General features: G+C 40.6%; 1 protein-coding gene across 1 annotated transcript; it reads right to left on the reverse strand.

The window, feature by feature from the left end:
* Window positions 1–8,307: 8,307 nt before the first annotated feature.
* Window positions 8,308–19,327, reverse strand: anxa5b (annexin A5b). The gene is made up of 13 exons (XM_030430808.1): window positions 19,183–19,327; window positions 18,878–18,925; window positions 13,953–14,037; window positions 13,473–13,567; window positions 12,648–12,761; window positions 12,405–12,495; window positions 11,772–11,851; window positions 11,643–11,693; window positions 9,881–9,974; window positions 9,684–9,779; window positions 9,513–9,571; window positions 9,219–9,341; window positions 8,308–8,732 (listed from the first exon to the last, which is right to left on the reverse strand). The coding sequence occupies exons 2-13, from the start codon at window positions 18,878–18,880 to the stop codon at window positions 8,670–8,672; spliced, it is 954 nt and encodes a 317-aa protein (XP_030286668.1). The 5' UTR covers window positions 18,881–18,925; window positions 19,183–19,327; the 3' UTR covers window positions 8,308–8,669.
* Window positions 19,328–22,358: the final 3,031 nt, after the last annotated feature.

Here is a 22,358-nt window from a genome sequence, read left to right on the forward strand (position 1 = left end):
CGATGTGTCCTGGTGTCTTAAAGGATGTGAAACACTTTTAATGGGGAGAAGCAGAGGGGAGAACTTTGTCTTTGTGTTGGTGACATGTGGAAACGATACACTGGTTTCCAACCAAGTGTCATTTTTCTTTATTCAATTACAAGATAAGAGCTTCACATCAGGAAGAGCCTGAAGGTTCAAACACTCTTTAGTCACTTTTCCCCCAACATTGAATAAGATAGAAGTTTGAACAGGTGAGTTCAATAGTGTTGCTCTCAAGTATTAGTATTTCTTAAAGGGGCACTGTGTAGTTTTGAAGAAGAGATTAAAACTCAGAATGTGAATATTTACATTATTAATGAGGTAATAATGCAAGCTCAGAAATATCAATTTTTCCACGTCTGAATCAACAAGCTGTTCTCAGAGGAAAATAAAGTGGCAGGGTCCGCCGTTGTCCTTTAAGGTCAGTTTGTTTATTTAGCTTGTCAATGAGGATCTTTCTTTTCTGATTAAAGTTTCTCTGCAAAAACTATGTAGTGCACCTTTAAAGTTTGATGGCTGGGTCATTGTTGTACTGGCCAAAAACACGACTTCCAGGGTTTAATAATGCACTTGTTTTATTAATTTAACTCCCACATAAATCTGTTATCTTCTTGATAATGATAATAATTATAATAAAAATAGTAATAATATTAATAAGGACTAGAAAGCTAGAACAGAAGTTATGCACTTTCTAGAATTATTATATTTTTTTCTCAAATGCAGGACAGTCTACAGGAGAAAACACAGAATTAAGATATTAAAAAGAAGAGGAAGAAGAAGACATAAAAAATAAAATAAAATAGTTATCTCACAGGACTAAGAGGGGTGATGTATGAGAAGAAGAAAACTAAACACAAAACAAGACATACACACAATATTATAACACATATTAGTTCATGTAAATATGTGAAATATAACCGGAATCTATCAGTGAGACGTGGTTTTTCTTTCTGAGGTTGAACATAATTCTTTAGGTAGAGTTCAGGTGAATGACATAAAACTACTTAAAGGACAAATTCACCCAAAACAAAATATTCAGTCAGCATCTACTCACAATCCTGTGGATGGAAAGTGAGGGTGAAGTGGAGTCTCTCATTAAAACAGCGTTCTTCTAAACATCTGCCAAGTCGATGGGGTTTTAATAATCTGTGATAATCTTATCAAAGACTCCGAAAGCCCCGAGATGTAAAAATTGAAAAGATTGAAAAAATTTGAAAACACTAAATCTACGCCCTCTTTTGAGCAGAAATCTTCAAGTGGCTACGACGATAAAAGCGTACGTTTTTGGGTGAACTTATCCTTTAACAACACCTCTGGACCAAGACACGTACAAACGGATTCATTTGTCGCTGGGAGACAAAGCCACTTTACAATCCAAACAGTGATCAGTGGGGGTGAAAAGTTTCAAGCAGACCAGATTTTCATAACGTTATCAACTTACAGAGTCCTCAGAGCCCAAATTTTTTTTTAAAAATTCCCAACTGCCTCCTGTCATCTGAGACTTTATGTAAGAATACACGTTTTTCCGCCCTCCAGGTTAAAACACAACACACTCCTGATGAAAGACTCTTTCTTTCTCGTGCACACAAGTGGAGCGATTGTACACGGCATCCAAATATAAGGCTTGTTCCTGCAGCTTCCTGCAGCGGCCTCTAATTACTTTCTCAGTGACAGCAGCCAGCTGCATTACGAGCCGTTTATATAAAGGAAGATTGGAAGCGGAGACCGCTGCGATCCAGCTGTGTGTGTGTGTGTTCGTGTAATGAGTAATCCTCGGAACAAGTGCAACCCCAGATGTGGATTTTATGCTTCCTGTCTGCTCTCGACCTTCCTTCACCTCTGACCCGCTGCTCTTTGTCACCCGCAGTCAGTCAGACACTTAAAAAGGCCGGCTGGAGAGTTATTTCCACCTTTTAACGGAAGTCCCGCTCTTTTTTCTTTGTGGACATATTGTTTTACCGACTCCTTCTGCACAGCTGAAGGACACATTCCAGGAAGGAGGAAGTAGTTAGAGGTTAGAGGTCAAGGGTGAAGAAGGAAATGAGGATACCATTCAAAACGTCTGCGCTTTGAGGGTACAGCTGCCTCCTCTCTGCCTCTACCAGTCATTAAGTGGCTCTGTTCCTTTTGTCTTCTTGGTCCTCGAGGGTTTTGATCCGAAAGAGATTCACCAGCAGGGAAATGTACTCCAGGATCAAGCAGAGAGCGGACAGACGCGGCGCTATAAATCAGGTTCAAGGTGAACGTTTAAACCTCGCTCTTCGTTACAAGGCTGGCTTTTTGTAGTTTGTGGGTGTGGTCTACTGACATCTGCGCTGAAAAAAGCCTTTGCAAGTTATTTATCAACCAGAATTACTAGAAGCAGCTCTGTTTTATATCATCGTAAACTAGAGAAGCAAAGGCAAGCTTGGAACCACCAAACAGAAAAATAGTCTCACCCCAACGTCCGTTACGTACAAACATTTTCACCTGGACAGCCAAATTTAGAATTTAAATTGCAGTCGACAGGCCGCAAGAAGCACAGATTGTATTTTATTGACACGCTGTTGATGAAAATCACGAAAGCAGCCACAAAATGGACTCTGTGGTGAGAAAGTAAATTTGGGAACATATAATGGACTATTTTTCTTAAAATAACTGACAGATTCATTGACTTTACTCAACTCTGAGAGCAACCACTCCGACAACTGAAACGTCCCAGCATGAATCTGAAGTGGCCCCTTGTGTAGGCACGCAGACTGTGCTGCGGTTGTGTCAGTGAACGCCTCTTCACCATTAACCTCCTCTAGAAAGCTGTGTGGGAGAAACGTGCTTTAAGTGGTTCGGAGGGTTTCCTGTGTGTGAAGGGTGAGTACAACTGGAATAGAGGTGCAATAAAGACACACATTTTCTATGTTTTGAACATCGACACACACGCCACCCAGACACGGTTGGCGAGCTGTTGAATTGGGGGGTGGGTGTGGTTCAGGTGTGACTCCCTGTCCGTAGTACAACTGTTTGTTTCACACAGTTCGGCCTGATTAAAGATCTTATGAACAGATCCTGGATTTTAGCAATAACAACATGTTTGCTCATGATAAGAGGGTGTGTGTGTTTGTGTGTGTGTGTGTGCCTATATCATTAGCAAAGGTGGAATTTACCTGGAAGCATCAACACATCCAGGCACACAAGTAAGAGTGTGTCTCTTTTTTCACGTCTGCTTTTTTCAGTTTGTTCACTTTTTGTTCAGAGCAAAACAGTCGCAACACTTTTCAGAAACGCTTCAGTTTGCAGTGCGGTCCGTCTCTTCGTGGTCCGCGCTGTCACATGTCGCTCAGAACAAACACTGCACATTGGGTTAATTTGCTTTTTTTGACCCACAGGTTGCGATCGTATATGAAGCTTTAAATTAGGAAGTAACATACCATGAATCACATTGATGAGATGGTTTTGCACCTGCTCAGTTGCTTTAGAAAGTCTTAGAAATTGTTGAACATAGACAACCCCAAAATGGACGCTGGAAAGATGGTTACCCGTAGACTATATTCACATGTCGGCCATTTACGTTCTGAGGTCTAAGGGCGGGAAACTCGAATGCCGGGATAATATTATGCTGCTTGAGTTGCAGATGGCAAGTCGCATAAAAGTCAGGAATACGACAAATAGTTATCATTTAATCGTTTCCAGATTGATCAGCCGCTGAGAGGACAATGGACAGTGAAAGTCTGGAGGGACATCAGGTCATATTTCAAAGGTGACACTACATATTTGATAAAACGTTAGCATACGTTTGCATTCAACCTCTTCCGAGCTAACATTTCTGTTCAATTACATCCAGTGTGTTTCGCCTCCAGGCAAAAGAAATGTTCCAAGGTGTGTGTTGAAATGTGCTCCCACCGCAGAGGTAACATCTTCACTTGTGTTGTTTTGTTGGTTTGTGAGCAGGATTACACAAAAACCCCTGAATGGATTTTCATGAAATTTGAATAGAGGATGAGTCTCAACCCAGAACAGAACCCTTTAACTTTTGGTTTGGTTTCAGGGTTTTTTTCTCACTATTTTTAACATTGCAATGCAGAGCGTTTTTGTCAACGTTTTCCTTAATTTCTCAAGGAATATTTTATGGATCTTGATGAAAAAAAAACATTTGGTTAAACCTGCCAGACCTGGATTTTCTTTTTGGATCCACATCATATTGTACTCACTCACTTGTACTCTCGACAGTTTCACTAAGTTCTCAGGGAACAATGTATCTATGAGTGGGTACAATTTAATGTAGATCCAAATAAAAACAATTATTCTCGGTTGCCGATCAATCAGGAAGTAATAAAATTATAACAATTTGTCAGATTCCCTTTATTTATAGGATTTACAACATCAAACACAACAATACGTCACTTGAGCCTCTCACCCTGAGTGCGATTCCATGGCAAAGGGCGAAAAATGCCAAAACTGAGGTCAATTAAATGTCACTTCATGACCGTAAAGCTATTATGTAACTGATTTCACACACTAAGTGCTAATCCCCATGACTAGTAATTTCACTTTGACATTTGGTGGATTGCCCCTTTAATCTCACATTGTCCATTTTTCACTGATCTGTGCAGTTGCACAGAAATTGAAACCAAGTCGAGACAAATGCTCTCAAACGGTCAGTAATATCTTAATGAGGTGAGCAAATCCCTGAAGCAGAAAGCATTATTCTCAATAATCATCATCTTGTCTGAGTCATATTCAGGTATGTGCGACCTTCTCCTGCACGTATCCGGCTCTTACAGAAGGCTGCGTGTCCCTTCTTGTTTCTTTTTTCTCACACCGGGAGGTCGAGTTGATTCCTCACAGACCAAACAAACGCCGTTGAAAGCAGCCGCCTTCTCTCCTCGACTCAAAGTATTAAAACAAGTTCTTCTGAAAGCCCTCTGAGGTTTACGGCAGATCCACCTCTGACAAGCTGTTCTATCTGCTCCTCAGCGTGTCCCACGATGAATGAGAAAGGTGAAAGCGTGTTTATGTCAGCTTTAGACTCGTGGATTTGTTTAGTTCATCTTCACATTCCTCGCGTAGGCATTCACACCTCAGGACTTTGATGTCGAAGCTGCCGGTCTTTGCTCGATGTGGGACTCAACAGCCTCAGAACTGTTTGTGTGACAAACAAAACCTGAATCCTAACCACTCTGAAACATAAATAAAGGTCATAATAAGCTGCTTTTGCACTCGACCTTGTCTGATGAGGACGAGCTGCCGTCTCCTTTAATGTTTCTACATTTTATTCAGTACATTATACTTGTGTAAAATGTTCCTTAATTATTTCAAGAATTGTGTATTAAACCATCTTTAAAAGTCCTATTAAGCAATCGAAAGCCAAAGTCACGCCCCTTCTGGTTTATCCCATGGGACTTTATTTTAGAAAAACTTTGTATTGCAGTGAACGGAGAGAGACAAATGCTTTTTTTGATCCTGTTTGAATTGTGCCATGAACTCTCTCTGTTCACTACCAAACAAAGTTTCTTCTGAAATAAAATCCCACGGTGTCCGACAGAAGGGGCGTGACTCCGTCTCTCTACAGCCTCGATCTCCTGGTAGCTCCAACTTGGTGTTCATTTGGTTGTGAGGTGTTTGGCAACATGTTTGGTTTCATCTGGTGTTTTCATTTGTCTCAATGCCAGCCAGCCACTGGTTCTCACGTTCCCATCCCTGATTCCTCTGCCTACACAACTCTCACTTGTCATATCCGATCCTTCAACTGCCTCCCGTCCCGCAGTGACTCCCGTTCCCGCCATTTCCCATCACCTGATGTTTCCTGCCCACCTGATTGCGTACCTCATTAGCCCTGCAGTGATGTACCAGCCCACTTTCATTCATTCTCTACCTGATCCTTCATGTTTTCCAGCCTTTTGCTTCCTGCCTGCTTCTTGAACTTTTGCCCTTCTGACTCTTGAATAAACTTTAATTACGTTGGTTCCCTGAGTCGTGATCTGCTACCACACAACATTTAATATCGAGAAAAAGACGTACGCTTGAGCAGAAACCTTTTGTCGGAGCAGAGAGCCTGGAGTGCTGGAGCTCGCCTTCAGGAATTTGAGTGTTATGGATTTTCTTGGATTTGTGACAACTTCCAGCACCAGATTAACCTCAAATCTAAGGATTTATGATCACGGCTTTGTGTCGGATCATGAAAGCAGCTGAGAAAATCAGCCCTATTACTCGAGCTCTTTCCTAGAAAGGTAGGGCTGACAGACAGTTTTGTTAGCGTTATTCTAGTTCTTCCATAGAAGAAAACAAGCCAACTTGAACTTGAACTACTGTTTGTGGAGCCTCAGCCAGCGTGATGGAGGGGAGGAGGGGCTGGATGTCAGGGTGGAAAGGGGGGAAAGAAAAACATGAAAACACAACTCAACGCTCCACTAAGTACTTCAGATCTGACCTACAAAGCTGATCAGACACATGCCCACCCACAGACACCCAAAAAAACACGCCGAGCAGCGAGGTGGGAGGAGACAGAGGTATTGTTCTTCCTGTGGCTCGAGGTGGCCTGACCCCCACACCCTGCTGTTCCAACCTCGTTATTGGCTGCCTGTTGCTGTGGCAACAATCATCGGCCGCCGCTTCCGTGAAAAGAATAACAGAAAGTAGTGTGACGGGACCTGGGATGACCCCCCCCAACACACACACACACTGACACACACTGAATGAACTCTACTGGCAGCAGTCACCTCATTATGTAGCAGCTATTATTAAGCTAAAGGAAGAGAAGGTCAACCAGAGAACTAACATTAAAATCTAAATGAGGCTGTGAAGTGTCTTCAGATAAATGCTAATGTGTTTGTTTAGGTCTCAGTACCACCAGTAGATGATCTGCAGAACAACATGAAGCAGTTAAAGCTAGTAAAGATGACGTGAGGAAACAGATGTAGAGCAACAACGATTTATTTTAAGTGGTTGATCGAAAGAAAAATCAACTACAAACTATTCTGATAATCGATTCATCGTTTTCGCTCATTTTCGAGCAAAAATATCAAACATTTGTTGGTTCCAGCTTCTTAAATTCATAGATTTGCTGTGTTTCTTTGTCATTTATGATAGAAAAATGAAGAGTTTTGGGTTGGTGGTTGAGCAAAAGAAGCAATCTGAAGATGCAGTTTAGGGCTTTTGTGACGAACAAGGGAGTTGCAGGATGAAGTGGTTGCCATTTGGTAATGGAGAGAAAATCTGATGTATTTGAGTTTGGGGAAGCGTTTTTACATTACACTGCCTGTACCAGTGATATAATTTGATATAAAACATTTTTTGGACAAACACACACACAACAAATGCTCTCTTTCCTCATTTATTTTGGCTTTTTAAGAATGTTTTCAGTTAAAAGTCGCATCACAGAACTTATTTCTAGGGATTTGCAACTCAAAAGGATGAAAGCCACAGGACTAAATGATTAATTGTGAAAATAACCAATAGATCTTTATTCAGGGACTGAATAACTGACTGTAAGTGAACGATAACATTTTACTGCCATGTGCACAAGGAGAGAGTGTAAAAGTCTGTGAGAAGGTGGTGCAGCTGTGATAGTGTAGCAGTCTAAATACTGGTGGTGGTGAAGATGGATGAAGGAAAAAAGCCGAAGATCGGATGAGAAGGGGAGAGTTAATTCTGGTGAACCCGGGCACTGGAAATGAAGATCCAGAGGAACAAATTCAAAGATTGACTGCAGCGACACGATTGGCTTATAGTGATGGTTCCGAAATCTGATTGGTTAAATGAAGAGGGGAAAAGAAAAAGGAAAACCTGAGCAGCTATGTTTTTTGATGTTGTGGAAATGTTCATGAATTGACCCTTTTGTGTTATTTTTTACTTTGTGCTTCATATATTACTGATAAGTTTGATTATGTTAATGTCATCATGTCTCATATTTTATAAACTGAGTTTTTGGTCGATAAAATGTAGTGTTTCAGTGTTTTTCCAAAGCCCAGCTTGATGGCCTTAAATCATGTTTTTTGCCTTCACAACCAAAAGATATTCAGTTTAACGTCAAAGAGCAGTCACGACACAATAAAGTATTTAAAGATAAGAAGCTGGAATCAATGAACTTCTTCTTCTTTTCTAATTTTTCAATCATCAAAATACTTATTTAATATCTATAAATGTGATTAATGATGTTTCTGACTAAATGTACTTTCCATCTCATCTACTCAGAGGTGATGTTGAGGTGCTTTAACCTTCAGGACTCCACAGTATCTCTATCGAAGCGTCTCTACCTCCCTCCAGTGGCAACGAGAGGCCGGTGCATGTTCAACATGAGACACAAGTCATCACTGTACTTCATCAGCTGAAATGTTTATTATTGCATATATTGTTTCTGCCATACAAAGTGCAAACAAAACCATTTTGGTCCGATTCCTTAGCATTACAAAGGATTGATATAAAATTAATCTTATTGGAGATGTTAGTCGACCAAAAAGCTGCATTAACGTGGACATGAACAAAATGTTAGCTACCTTTCAAAGACGGTTTTTAAAAAGACCCGATGGGCCATCTCCCACACACAAGACAGATTCGTTTGAGATCATTTTTGACTTTGTGTTAGCTTGTTTCGGTGAGCCGACGGGGCCGTGCGGGGCTAACTCAGAGAAGAGGCACTTCAGGTGTGGTTCCTGCTGGACTGCTCGTTGCTCCTCTTATGCGTCGTCTCCACCGCAGAGCAGCAGTAAGGCCTTCCTGTAGTCACCACCGGTATCTCCCTGTAACACACACAGAAGTTAGATGAGGGAGGAAAGATTCATGTTGCCCTACAAAACAAAAACTTCATAAAGCTGAGCAGAAGTCTGTCTCTGATTTAATGTGCCATGAAATTAAAGATTTCTATTGGACTGAAGGTTCAAAGTATTTTATAATGTCTGCACGAGGTTAAAATGAGACTTCTATATTATCGGCAAATACGACGATTGACTTTTCTCTTTTTCTTGACATTCATGTACAGGGAGGCAGATGTCTTTGAAATTGATGCATAACAATCAAGTGAACACCTCTGGGATATTTCGCTTCTTCTTACTTTGATGCTTTATGTGTGTGTGTGTGTTTGTATTGCTATGCTTGTGTGGACCCACCTTTGACATCCCACCTTTCTTGTGAGGACAGTTTTACTTGTGAGGACATTTTGCCTGGTCCTTATAAAGAAAATGCTAAGATGAGCTATGTTTGTGTGTGTGTGTGTGTGTGTGTTTTACCTTGATCATGGAAAACAGGGAGGAGGGAAACATCCTCCTGAACTCAGCTCTGATGTCCATCATGTCCACCTCGCTGCGACTCACCATCACTCTGATCAGGGTTTCGTCATCAGTTCCTGCACCCTGAAGCAAACACACAAACACGTGATGACACAACATTTCTCGCTTAGATCAGGACTTTCTCTTTTGGCATTTTGCTGGCACAAAATGTGAGATCACAACTGATTTAACAGTGGTTGAACGTATCATCGTTTGAACTCGGTTGGTCATTTCAGACATATTTGCTTGTCTTACCTTCATTGCATAGTACAGGGTCTCGGCAAAATAGGCTGGGACGCTCCTGGCACACTTCACTTTAAAAGGAGAACACAAAAGATAGAAAAATGTGTCATTCAGAGTCACGACCTCTCAAGAAGCTGTGCACAGAACCAGACCAAAGGATGTGTGGTCTGTGTAGTCTCGTACCCACGGCCAGCAGCAGGTCTCTCAGGGGTCCAGATGTTTCCCTCTTGATGCTCTCCTCCATCTCGTATCCAGACAACTTCATGTAAGCGTCAAATACTGAAACACACACACAGGTTCACGATGAGTCCGGCTGTTTAACTGTAAAACTGCAAAAAACAATTAGAGAGGCTCTAGTCTCTCTGGACTCTGAGACAAACCTTTCCTGAGGTGTTCTGCGCTGCGGTTTCCCAGGATGGTGACGAAAGTTTGTTCATCGGTGCCAAACTTCTTCTCTCCTGCCTGGAAGAGGACCTACAACCACAGGAACAGATGATGCATCTAAGAACAATTTTGAGGTCCTTCCATTTTGTGCTACTTAATTCTTCAACTCCGATACATTTCAGAGAACTTTTGCAAAATCCCTGCACAAAATTTCTGAACATCCCTTCAAAGTTCATTCATTTAAATAATGTTCATATTGCATATAATGTTTTTATTCCCCTTTTTTGCATGTTGATGTGACTTCTATTTTTTTTTATGCATCTTAACCTGCAGTACTTGCTTTTATCTTCATTTTATGTTTCTTGTACGATATTTATGCTTACGCAGCAACATACCGAAGATAATTCTTTGTAGGTGAAAACTAGTTTCCAATTAAATCCAATTCTGATTCTGATTCAAAGAGAAACCAACATTTATCTCATTATTATAGTTACTAGTTACCTTGCAGATTATGATTTGAGCAGATTTGACATACGATCATCTGAGAAAATATATCATTATATAAAATACTTTGCCTGGCTTCTTCAAGCAGCTGTGACATTAAAATACTTATATGCTAATAAATCAATATAATAATACTTTAAAATATATATAATACTACCCTGAAACAGGCCATCCTGCTCTTCTAATATTTTCATTACATTATGCTGATATTACTTTTTCTTAAGTAAAAATTCTAATGGGCGTCACCCTCCTACCTCAGCCTGTACTCGGCCCTGAAACTTTACGCTAAAGATTTATTGTAAGATTTTTATCGGAAAGCGTGTTTTACAAACTGCAGGTTTGGATCTGACACCGGACGGTAGTGTCAAATTCCTCAAATTCAAATTCGAAATAGTCTTTATTGGCAGAAAACTTAATAGATGATCACAAGATTATAAACACAGTGTAAACATATTCATTCTTTATCACTTAGAAACACTAAGTGAAGCTTGTTTCTCTTATTTTGCAGATGAAACTGCTCACTGGCTTCTCTGCCGACAGTTTCTGACAATTGATCATCATATTGGGAGTGTGTGTGAATTAATTTATCTGACAAATCAAGTTCTTCATCTCACTGATGCAAAAATCAAATATTGTAATAAAGCAACTGCTGATTTGTGCTCATGACTCTGTCTACTTGTGATCCTTCGTCCTTAATTCCATGAATGACGTTTTCTTTTTTAGAGGCCTAAAGTCCTGGTACTTCACAAGATAAAAAGCTGTGACATCTTGATGGATCTCTTGTCTTCTTGTAATAAACTTGTAGAGGATTGAGCTGCACAGACTCTGTGGTGACGTAACAGATCGGTGAGAATCTCTCCCAGAGATCCTGTTGATATAAACTGAAATGAACAAGTTACGGCGAAGTCTCCTCGGTTACTGGAGAGGATCATGTTGTGACAAATGTTATCCAAGATCAGAAAAACCTTAAGCAAAGTGGCAGCAGGAACTACAGAAAAAAATGTGTCCATGCCTCACCCCTTGTTCACATTCAACCAGGAAATCTAATGGGAGACGTTACCCTCGCTCTCCACTAGAGGGCAGCATGACAGCAAAACAGAGAGGTTGTTGACTCTACATCCCCCTCCTCCACCCAAACAGGCTTCAAAGGCCACAAACACATGTGACAGTCACACCCTCAGACAAAAAGACAAACACACCATTGATGGTGAGGAGCGCAAATATTTGCTGATCAAAAATAAACAGCAGACTCACCTGAGCATCACTCTCGACGGTTCCCTCCTGGATCCCCTTCTGCCTGTTCGCCTGACGAGAGACGTAAAGTTTTAGTTAGGAGAGGAGGGGGGAGGAGGAGAAGAGAGGGGAGGAGGAGGGGAGATTTACCTGAAGCAGAATAACCAGAAGTCTCTTGAAGTGACCTGAGGTGTCACCAGAAACATCCTCCTCCAGGTCGTCATCATACTCTGAGGAACACGCATGTACAAACTTTAATGTTTTCTTGAAAAACAATATGAGTTTTAGAGAGCTGCACGTCCTGCATTATAAAGAATGACAATAACAAAATATTGAGTACAATGCAACAGACTTTTTTAGGCTCAGGAAAGAATAATTTGCCTCTCTAGTGGCCGGACTCATGATGCTGACTGACGTTAGTGTGACAGAAAAATCGACTTTGCAGATTTTACACGCTGCATGCCTCTCTCCTTTAAACCCTCCCGCAAGAAATTGGGAATTCTCCTTTCGAGGGCTTCTGAAATCTGAAATAAGCTTGAGTATTTCTTTCTCTTTTCCATTTTTCTTTCCGTCTCTCGCTGAGGTTGACAGCAGCACAGTAGTCCTCACATTGTACAGGGCAAGACTTTTTTTCAAGGTAAATAATAAATGAAGAACAAGGACGACAATGTTTTATTAAAGCACGCTTCGGCAAACTAACAACGTTCATGATGAGTTCATCTGTGTGTCGACACAGAATTTGTTCCAATTAACATTATCATTCCTTTTGAAAACTTGTCTCACCTTGTCTGTAAGCGCCGACGATGTCCTTCACCTGCTGACATGTTCTGGAGGCGAGGACCTCCACCAGCACTTTCTCGTCCGTTCCTGCCCCCTACAGGTCAAAGAGGGGAAACTAATTCAATTAAATGCAAGTTTCCAGCTGCTCTGATTGGAAAAAAACATTTCTATTTGTGTGAATTAACCCCTCCGTCTGCAGCACAGAGGAGTCTTTATCTGCCACCCTGAGGCGACTGCGGCACTCACCTTGATGGCGTTGCGGAGTAGTGTCACATCGTAAGCGAGGGGCGGGGTCATCAGACCCACGATCAGGGTCTCAAATTTACCACCCAGCTCTCCCTTCAGGTCATCCACCAGATCCTGGCGTGGAGACACAGTTGATTAGCTCTGCTGCAGTATAAATCTTTATGGGTGTTTAAGGATTTCATGGCTGATCAGTCCTGTCACATTTTTTTAATTTTCTGCGGATGATTTGTGCCGTGCTGACTGTAATGGTTTATGTGTGTCAGGATGGGAGTTTTAATGCGTGTAGTTGCATTAAAAGGCCTAAGGATGCTTCAAAATACTTGGTGTCTAATCAACAGCTAATGATGTCGGGAGGCAGTTTTCTTCTCGGCTTGTGCAAAGGAGAAGTTTGACGATTCGGGAAACTTTTCGAGTTCTTGCCGAGAGTGAGATGAGAAGATTGATATGAGTGATGAATATGAAGCTGGAGTCTGCAGCCAGTTAGCTTAGCTTAGCTTAGCATAAATGCCTTAAACAGGGGGAAGCAGCTAGCCCGAGTCTATCTCGAGCAGGTTTGAAAAACCAACTATCAGCATCAGTCTTGCCTTTTCTGACTTTTTCCAGTGTTTATGCTAAGCTAAGCTAACGAGCTGCTGGTTGTGGGTCAGTATTTATAGTACAGACATGGGGGTGGTATTGAGATTTTTACCCATAGTCATATGTCTTATACTTATGTGTCTGATGAACATCTCACACACTTTTTAGTTTGAAGCATACTGAGGCCTTCATAAATTTGGTGTTTAAACGTTTGGTCGTGTTGTTTTACAGCTGTGAAGAAAGTCCAACCTTGCCGAACAGAGTCTTGTAGGTGGCCTTGATCTCCTGCCTCTGGGAGTTGCTGCGAGCAGTCAACAGCTGCAAGATGGTATCCTCATCGGTCCCTACGGCAACAAGCACCATGGTTACTTTTGCAAGCAGGAAGTGTTTGTTTACAACGGCTCTCACAGAGTTAGACGCACAACACAACAATGAGCACGCTCCTTCTTTGTCTGGGTGGACTGCTAGATTATTCCACCGTGTAATTACAGGCCTCAGTCGAGGTCAGCAGATGAGTTTGCTCGCGGTGACTCAAGTTTCACCGCCGCTCATCTGTGTGTGACTCACTGCTGTCTAGTTGAAGCTCCGCAACAGACAGCAGGGATTACTACAGTGTTTCTTCAGAGAGAGGAACTCCCCCAAAAGCACTCTCTCATTGGTCAGCTGGAGTTTTCACTACAGGCTGACACGCCCCTCAGCAGATCAGATGACACCGTGCTGACATCTTACCCAGTCCTTTCATCGACTTGTACAGGGCTTCAGCATCTGCACTGGCGTTGAAGTTTCCGCTGGCTTTCACGGTTCCTCTGCTGGCCTGCAACGTGGAAGAAATTTAGTTATTCAAGTTATTCTGGTCCAGACTTTCCAGATTTATACTGTGAACTGGACCTCTGTGCTATGTGCCGTTCTTCAAACTGCAACACACAGACGGTAAATGAGCCATGACACCAGATTGTTTCTCCTGAGTCGTGCAGACACTGATACCATGCAGCATAACAGCAAACAGATACATGACCATTACTGCGCGTGTTACACTTTCAGACATAGATGACATCAGCTTCAACCGCCACGAGGTGGTCCGACTGTCCCTCTTGACTCTTGGCTTATCGGCAACCTCGGCAAGTTTAAACCCTTCAAACATACCTGCGAACAAATTTACAGCAAACACAACTAACACTGTGCGTGGTGCTCGAGTCACAGAAGACGATTTGATTCACTGTTTCGATGACTTGCACTTGAAGTGACTCGGAAGGTTAAAGGCTCAAGACTTGACACGAGACATGACGACTCAAATGACTTGTCTGTGTTCATTTAAAAGTGATGGGGGGAGAAGAAATCAAAAAATAAATATGCTTTGATAAAGTCATGTTTTTTTTTTGTTTGGTACATTTATTTCCCTGAATATCAATAAGTCTATGATACAGATTTAATTCACTTTTTGAACAGCCCTGTTCAAAGCTCTGGGGAAGTGACTCAACTTGACTGGACTTGCTCAAGACAAAGTGACAAGGGACTTGCTTGAGACTGACAGTGTCTCAGTCCTTCATTGAAAATTGACAATTTTAAGCACTTTTTAAGGCCAACTGTCTTCCTGTGTTGTTGTTGTTGTTGTTGTTGTCGTTCATGGGAAAGATACTGAATCCCCACTTGGCTTCTGGTGCTTTGTCCATCAGTGTGTTGCTCCTGATGAGCAGGTGGTTGCATGCATGCTAGCCTCTGCCACCAGTGTAAGTAAATATTTGTGAATGCTGACCTGCTGTGTGAAGCAGCTGGACTACAAAAAGCGCTATATAAACACCATCCATTTACCATTTTAGACATCTTCACACAGTGGCACCAAACTGATTAAACACTTAATCAGTCTGCATTTTCATGCTGATATTCATGTAGATTGTCTTGGATTTCTTAGATGCATTAAAAAATACTGATCATATAATTTTCTGCATACATACTTACGTTGTGCTTACATGCATACAGATTTGTTACGCTTGTAACTTTCCACAGTTCCCCGATGCAGAACGCATGAATCAATCTCCAGATTCATGATTAGATCGATACATAAAAAACATATCTCAGATGTACATGTGAAACATAATGTACTCTTTCTGCCTTCTCTCCCGATAAAGGTACAGAATGTGCTTATTCTCCGCACACTCATCTACATTACATACATATAAAACTCTGTTGACTCCGATTTTTTTAAGTGCAGCTCATCAAAGATTCCCCCCCCCCGCCCTCTTCAGATGCACTTAATGACTTGCAGACTTCATGAAGTGCAGATGTGCGGATATGAGCACAAGCACTCACATCAGACCATTAAGTTCACACACTCCGGTTTCATCACAAAATGTTCCCACATCATCTTTTAGGCTTAGAATTGCCGCCTTACATCTCAGATTTGAGGGATGAAGTGAAACAAAAGGCCACATCAGTCGGATTATGAGGTCTGTCATTTCCCTGAATGTGGAAAAAACGTGTCAGAGCAGCAACGCGATCGATGCCGAATGTGATAAAGGCTGGTAAAACATTCACTTTTGAGATTGATTTTTTCTTTTTAGAAACAATGCAGCTCTCATTCCAAACACTCCCTGCAAAATGTGTCACGTGGACAATGAAACAGCCGAGTGTTGCTTCTTATTTGAGTGGAGAGATGTTTAGAGAGGAAAACCACGGGAATGTCTCAGGAATTCTGACCCTGAAAAATCTGGAAGGAAGGAAGAAAAAAAAAAAAAGAAAAAGAAAAAGAGAAAGAAAAAGCGGCGCTCGCCCATAAACAACTCGCTGTTCACAACCAGGATTCTGTCTTTCCTCTGGAGGAAACGCCAAAATGTTCTCGAGCTGAACACACTCATCGCCACAAGCTAAACAAAATCTAATCAGCCTGCAGACGGCTGCTCGCGTAAACATCCAAACAAGGGGAAGTTTAGGAAACAACACTACGCAGGTCATTCCCACGGGAATGTTTCAGCTCCTATAGCGAGTTTAAAAGTCTTGTCATGTGGAGCGAGTTCAGACATGAGCCGAGGCGAGGGGGCTTCTGACGGAGGTATGTTGACCCGCCATGTGTAAACACCGGCTGTGACAGCTGGTATCTCTGCTGCACAGCGCAGACGGAACGGCGCACACGTCTTATCGCTCCCATCCTTCGTTTATGGACTGTGGTTGCCATGGAGACTGTACACTTAAGGGAAGTCACCCATCATATCATCAAACATGTGTTGTACTGATAACTGTACTATTAGCGTCTATAAAGTCGAGCCTGATGGCGAATATCACTCCCATAAAAAGACCAAAACCAACAATCTGTCCGTCGTGTTTGTCTCTCAGCACCGGACGATCACGGGCCCGCGTCCAGCTTCTATATCACGCTCTTGTGTTGTTGTGTAAATCCAACATTCCTCTTTCCTTTGTGCACTTTAACCCTCCCTAAAAAGGCAGCAAAACTCACTATCAGCCCGGCTGTGGCATTTTTTTTTGTTTAGGTCACTGCAATCAAAAGAGCCACAGCTTTGCCTTTAATGCATGTCTGTCCGTGCTGTTACAGTACCGGTGCTCTGCATGGCCAAAAAGGACGAGAGCGCCGTTGCATTTCAGCGATCGCTTCTCACATTTTATTAACCGAATAAAAACAACATTATAATAAACATCAGATGTGTAATAAGTCTTTGTATTCATTATATTATACATTATACTATAATAGAATATTTTAATGTGTTTCTCTGTTTTTATTTTCAGTTAAATTATATCAAAAGTTCAAGGAAATCAACTTTTAAAAGACACGTCCATTCTATATGCGCATTGAACAAGCAGCTCTCTTTACACATCGCAAGTTTTTTAACACATTTTTATACATACATTTTTAGACTCAGCATCCTTTATTCTGACCATTTGCAGGCCAAAGAAAAGTTTCAGTGAGGTAGTTCTTTAACTTTGCCCTGTCCTGGCCAGGTCTCCCTCAAAATAGAGATTTAATCTGAAGGGACTTACTGGTTAAATAAAGGTTAAATAAAATAAGTAAATAAATACAATTAAAATCTGTCTACTAGTTAAACTACTTACAAACTTTTGTAATTGTTAAGATTTGCATATTCATAGATTCTGAACGTGTCATTGAGGGAGAAGGAGTTGATGTACAAGAATTTAAGTACCAAAGAGGCAGTTAGTCTTCATATACTTCTTTTAACATTTTTTAACTGAATTAAATGTTAAAATTAAGAAAAATTAACAGACTTCTCCATCAGGAGATAAAACTCTTCTTACGAATCAATTTGTATGTGTAGAGAAAGTTTGGGATAAACCTCTGTTTCCTTAATGGATAAAGAAGAACAGATGGATTCATTATGTCAGGAAAAATGTCCAAATTAGGAAAATTGTTTACATGACTTTTAAAATTTATCTCAGGGTGGGGAGGCTGCTAAGACCATTACGACTACATTGTGGCTACACAGCTCACTCTTTCCGACTGGAAAGATCCAGAGATTAAGATTTACATCTTGAAAAAAACAAGTCCCAAATATATGCTACCACTGTAAAAACAGGCCAATGACTTCATAAAACACTAAAGTTGTTTGCAAATGTTATTAAACAAATAAACAATGTGCAAAAGTAACTGCAGTGCCTGTGAAGATGTCATTCAGTGCCTGGGTGTGGCTCATTCAAATGTCTTTAATATTTTTGGAATATGCTCCCTCGGGCTTCGGCTTCACAGAGATGCATGATACTTATTGTCGGATCGATTTATTGTTAGTGTTGATCTCTTCACCGCATTTGCTGACATTAAAAAAACATACAGTCTTATTATCCTCAAACTGGCCCTCAGACAGATCCATTAAAACCATTGACTTCTCTGAGTGTGTTTTCTCCCTAGACTAAACTGTCCTCAGACTTTCACTGATTATCATGAATATAATCACATTTTTTTTATGGTATCTCCACCCTGATGGACAGAGAACCGATTCCCCTTTAAGAGCGGGAGGGAGGGCGTCTGCTCCAGACTCCAGGCTGGACGTGGAAATGAGAGTATTAAACACAGAGAGAGGAGGAGAGACCCACCCGAATGGAATAGAGCCCACATGAGTCATACGCCAAACTTCCTTAAACCAAACCTCTGAGCTGCCCTACAAGTACCCGTATTCACACACACACACACACACACACACACACACACACACACACTTCAAACTTGATTAACTGGAAAGTTTCATAAGTAAAAATGCCTATTTCACAATTTCCATGTTGAAATACACTTTATTAAAGCGACCTTTAAAAAACTTGCTCTATTCTTTTCTGCTGAGCTCATACTTTTCTCTATCTTGAACAGATGTTCGGCCACATCTGCCACATTCACACACGACAACTGTTTAATGTAAACCAAAGTACAGCATACTGTTTTATCCACAGTGGCTAGACGTATTCACATGTTCTCTCCCTGACTCCTCCTGCACTTAAGTCAAACTTTTGTATTATATAATGTGGAAAAAAAAAAAAAAAAGGTGGGCGTAGCCATGGAGTTCAGAGAGTAAAGACAGCTGTGACTCACACATTTGCATAAATAACGGATTTTCGCCAAGAACAACAGTGGTGTATGTTAGTCATCAGGTTTAATGTAAAGCTGGGAAGAAAAAAAAAATCTGAGAGGAGAAAAAGTCACTCACCATTTTGAGAGTGTTGGAGGTTTAATCACCGGTTAGAAGAAAACAAATCTGTAAGAGAGAGAGAGAGTAGAGAAAACATCAGAGTATTTACTGTAAACATCAGCATTTAACTTGTTCCGTCTGCTTCCTGGCTTTATCTCCTCTCCTGTCTGCTGTGGGGAAGCTGTCAAACTTCCGCAACAACACCACCCGTGCCTCTCTCTTTGGTCCCCAGGTGTCCTGTCCCTGTCCCCTCTCACCTGGCTGATGCTGATAAACACAAACATTATTTACATCTGGAGGTGAAAGCTCGGAGAGAAACTTACCGCAGAGCTGCAGCAGTCAGGTGAGGCTCGGTGAGCGGGCAGAGAGAGTAGGGAGCAGAGGAGAAAAAGGAAGAAGAAGGACGGACTGCTGAGACCCGCTCGGAAATACTCTCTGACGCGCGCGTGAGTGTGCGGGTGCGCGTGTGCGGGCCACACCCCAGGCTGTGGCTCAGCCCACGCTCCCGATGCACTCTGGGAAATGTTGTTTCAGGCGCCGAGGAAAGTGAAAATGAGCAGAAGTTTTATCATTTAAGCTTTTAGAGCGTGATGTGAAGATTCATCCATATATGAGAATCAGCCAGTGTTGTGAAAAGTCCTTCAAAGTCACGCTTGAGTAAAAGTAAAGAATATCCTGTTGACATTTTACCTCGGTAAAAGTGAAAGTCATTAATAGGAATAGCACTAAGGTAAAAGTCTTTAAGTTTCTGATATTAAATGTACCTGTATCTTTTTCTTTGGCTCTGATGCAGCATGTCATCTGCAAAGTAACTAGTAACGAAAGTTATCATTAAAGTGAAGTAAAGTGAAAGTGAAAGTCATTATATGATTAGCACACAGGTAAAAGTCTTGAAGTATCTGATATGATCTGTATAAGGTGTAATCTACTGACAATAAATGTACTTAAGTATCAAAAGCAAAAGCATTTTTTCATATTAACATGTATGTTTGTAGGCTAGGGGTTAAAAAAAGATGGTGGATGGGCAGTTCATTTTAAAAAAATGTATTTAAAATACCTTTTTATTTGGCTCTGATGGAACATGTAATCTGTAAAGTAACTTGTTGCTAAAGTAATCCCTAAAAATTGTAGCGAGTGGCAGAATAAAGTAGCAGCATACTTACTTATCTACTTAGTAGATACTTAGTAAAAAGTATCCAGAAGTCACACTTGAGTAAAAGTATCTGATGTCTAAAGGGCAATAAAACCAAAACAGTGAGCTGAAAGATGCCAAAAAGTAAGAGTTTCAAAGTTGAGTGATCATATATGTGCTTTCGTCACAAACAGTGATCCCTTTCACATCACAATAGTCATTTGATCCGTCGATAAAATATTAATTGGTGCAGCTTTAAGGTCAGTAGACTTCAAAGCACCAAGTTAACAATGAACTGACAGACAGGAGAGTCTGTTTGCGCTGCTCACACCTACAAGTTAAAGACTAGGAATAACGATCACACTCCAAATGTTTAGATAATCCCTGTTTGTCCCCGAGTGAATGTACTGAATATAATGATACAGATACAATGTGTGACACATTTACACTGAAAAACACAAAGGCCGAATAAACTGCTCGGTCAATTCCTTGTTTTCGTTTAGGCTGACATTCAAAGTTTGACTCCCATATATTCTTTAAAACTCTGGCTTATTGCAGTGACTGGAGGGTTATTGTGAGGGAGGGACAGTCAGCGTCTTAAGACATCAGACGGTTGAGCTCAACTGCGAGAAGAATTCTTAAATTCTGCATATAAAATGCATGGCTTATGAAGTGTACGAAGCATATTCTTAAATTCTGCATATAAAATGCATGGCTTATGATGATTTAATGCAGGACATATCATGAATACTGTTGCTCACCATAAACAAACATTCAAGTCATCATGACTCATCACTTAACACATCATCCAAACAGGAATGTTAATTCACAGATGCCTGCATTCATAGGCATTAAACTGCATTTCGCTTACAGTAAAGTTTATTTATTTAAATGTTCTTTTGTGTATTTATGTTTAATATGTAAATGTTTGCATCCAACAACTCAACAAGTTTTATTAAAAAAAAGCTTTATATAAGAATAGATGCTGTTCTGTTGTCAGAGAGGCTGCACAAATACAAGGGTCTGAAATAAAGTTATACGTGACTAGAATCCAGCTGATTTAGTCGCATTTCAATTCATGTGTGATGTAACATGTGAATATTCCTTAACTGATTATCTGTTCAAATCCCAGACTGATGATCGATTAAGTATGACCTAATCAGATAATGTGATCAACAGGGCTCTGTGTCATTTTGGAGAAGAAATTCAAACTCAGAATTTTAATATATATAATATGAATGAGGTAATAATACAAACCCATGAATATAGATTTTTTTTAAGTGAATATACAAGCTTTTTCTTCTGGGAAAACAACAACTCCAGAACACTGTCAGTTCACCAGAACCAAATATAAACAAAGTAAAAAAAAAAATGTGTGTGGTTCTTAAAAATCAGTTTTTTTATTGAGGTTATCGAGTCATGAACATGAAGAGAGTTTGTTTATTTTCTTTGTTTAGACATCAGTCAATGATTTTAAGAAGCCTTTTTCTTCTGACTAAAATATATTCTCCAAAACTACATACTGCTCCTTTAATCAGAATAGAGCAAGGTCTTCATTGACTGACTTTTTTCAATGCCTAAACAAACTCTTTGGGTTTTTTTTTATAACTGAATAAATTGAATAAACAAACTGACCCTAAAGGACAACACAACTTCATACTTGTCTTACTCTGGCGGACCCTGCCATCTTCCTAGCCTCAAACAGTGTTCTGGTGTTCTTGTTTATTCAGTTATGGAAACAATACATATTTATGAGTTTGTTTTATCACCTCAGCAATATAAATTCTGACTTTGAATTTCTTCTCCCAAACTACACAGTGTCCCTTTAAGCGTGGTGAGATGAACTTCATGGTTTCTACACGGGGAGCAACAGCATTTCATGACATACCTCAACTCAACTCAACTCAACTCAACTTTATTTATAAAGCGCTTTAAGCAGCCATAGCTGGAACAAAGTGCTGTACATGAAAAGAAATAGAACATGAGACATACCTTACATTGATAAAGATAAATCATCATGAATTGTGCATTAGTTAGGCATTTTTTAAGTTTAGGATTTGTACCCTCATTATAAAGTGCATGAAAATCTATAACTGACATCAGAGAACATCCCACAGAGATATAATTGTAAAGTCGGAATGAGAACAGATATAGATGTTGAATAATTCATAGACTAGGCAGAAAAGAACGTGGACATATACAGACTGATGCCAAACTAGCTTATTAGCACAGGGATAACATGTACTGAATGAGGAACCTTATCTCAGGAATGAATGGATTGGATTAGTATTGTTTCCACTATGAATGGTATTGTTTCTGTTGCCTTTGGCATGTGTGGCATCTTCATACCACACTAATAAATCACCA

Source organism: Sparus aurata, chromosome 1, assembly GCF_900880675.1.
Source record: "Sparus aurata chromosome 1, fSpaAur1.1, whole genome shotgun sequence".
Classification (NCBI taxonomy): domain Eukaryota; kingdom Metazoa; phylum Chordata; class Actinopteri; order Spariformes; family Sparidae; genus Sparus; species Sparus aurata.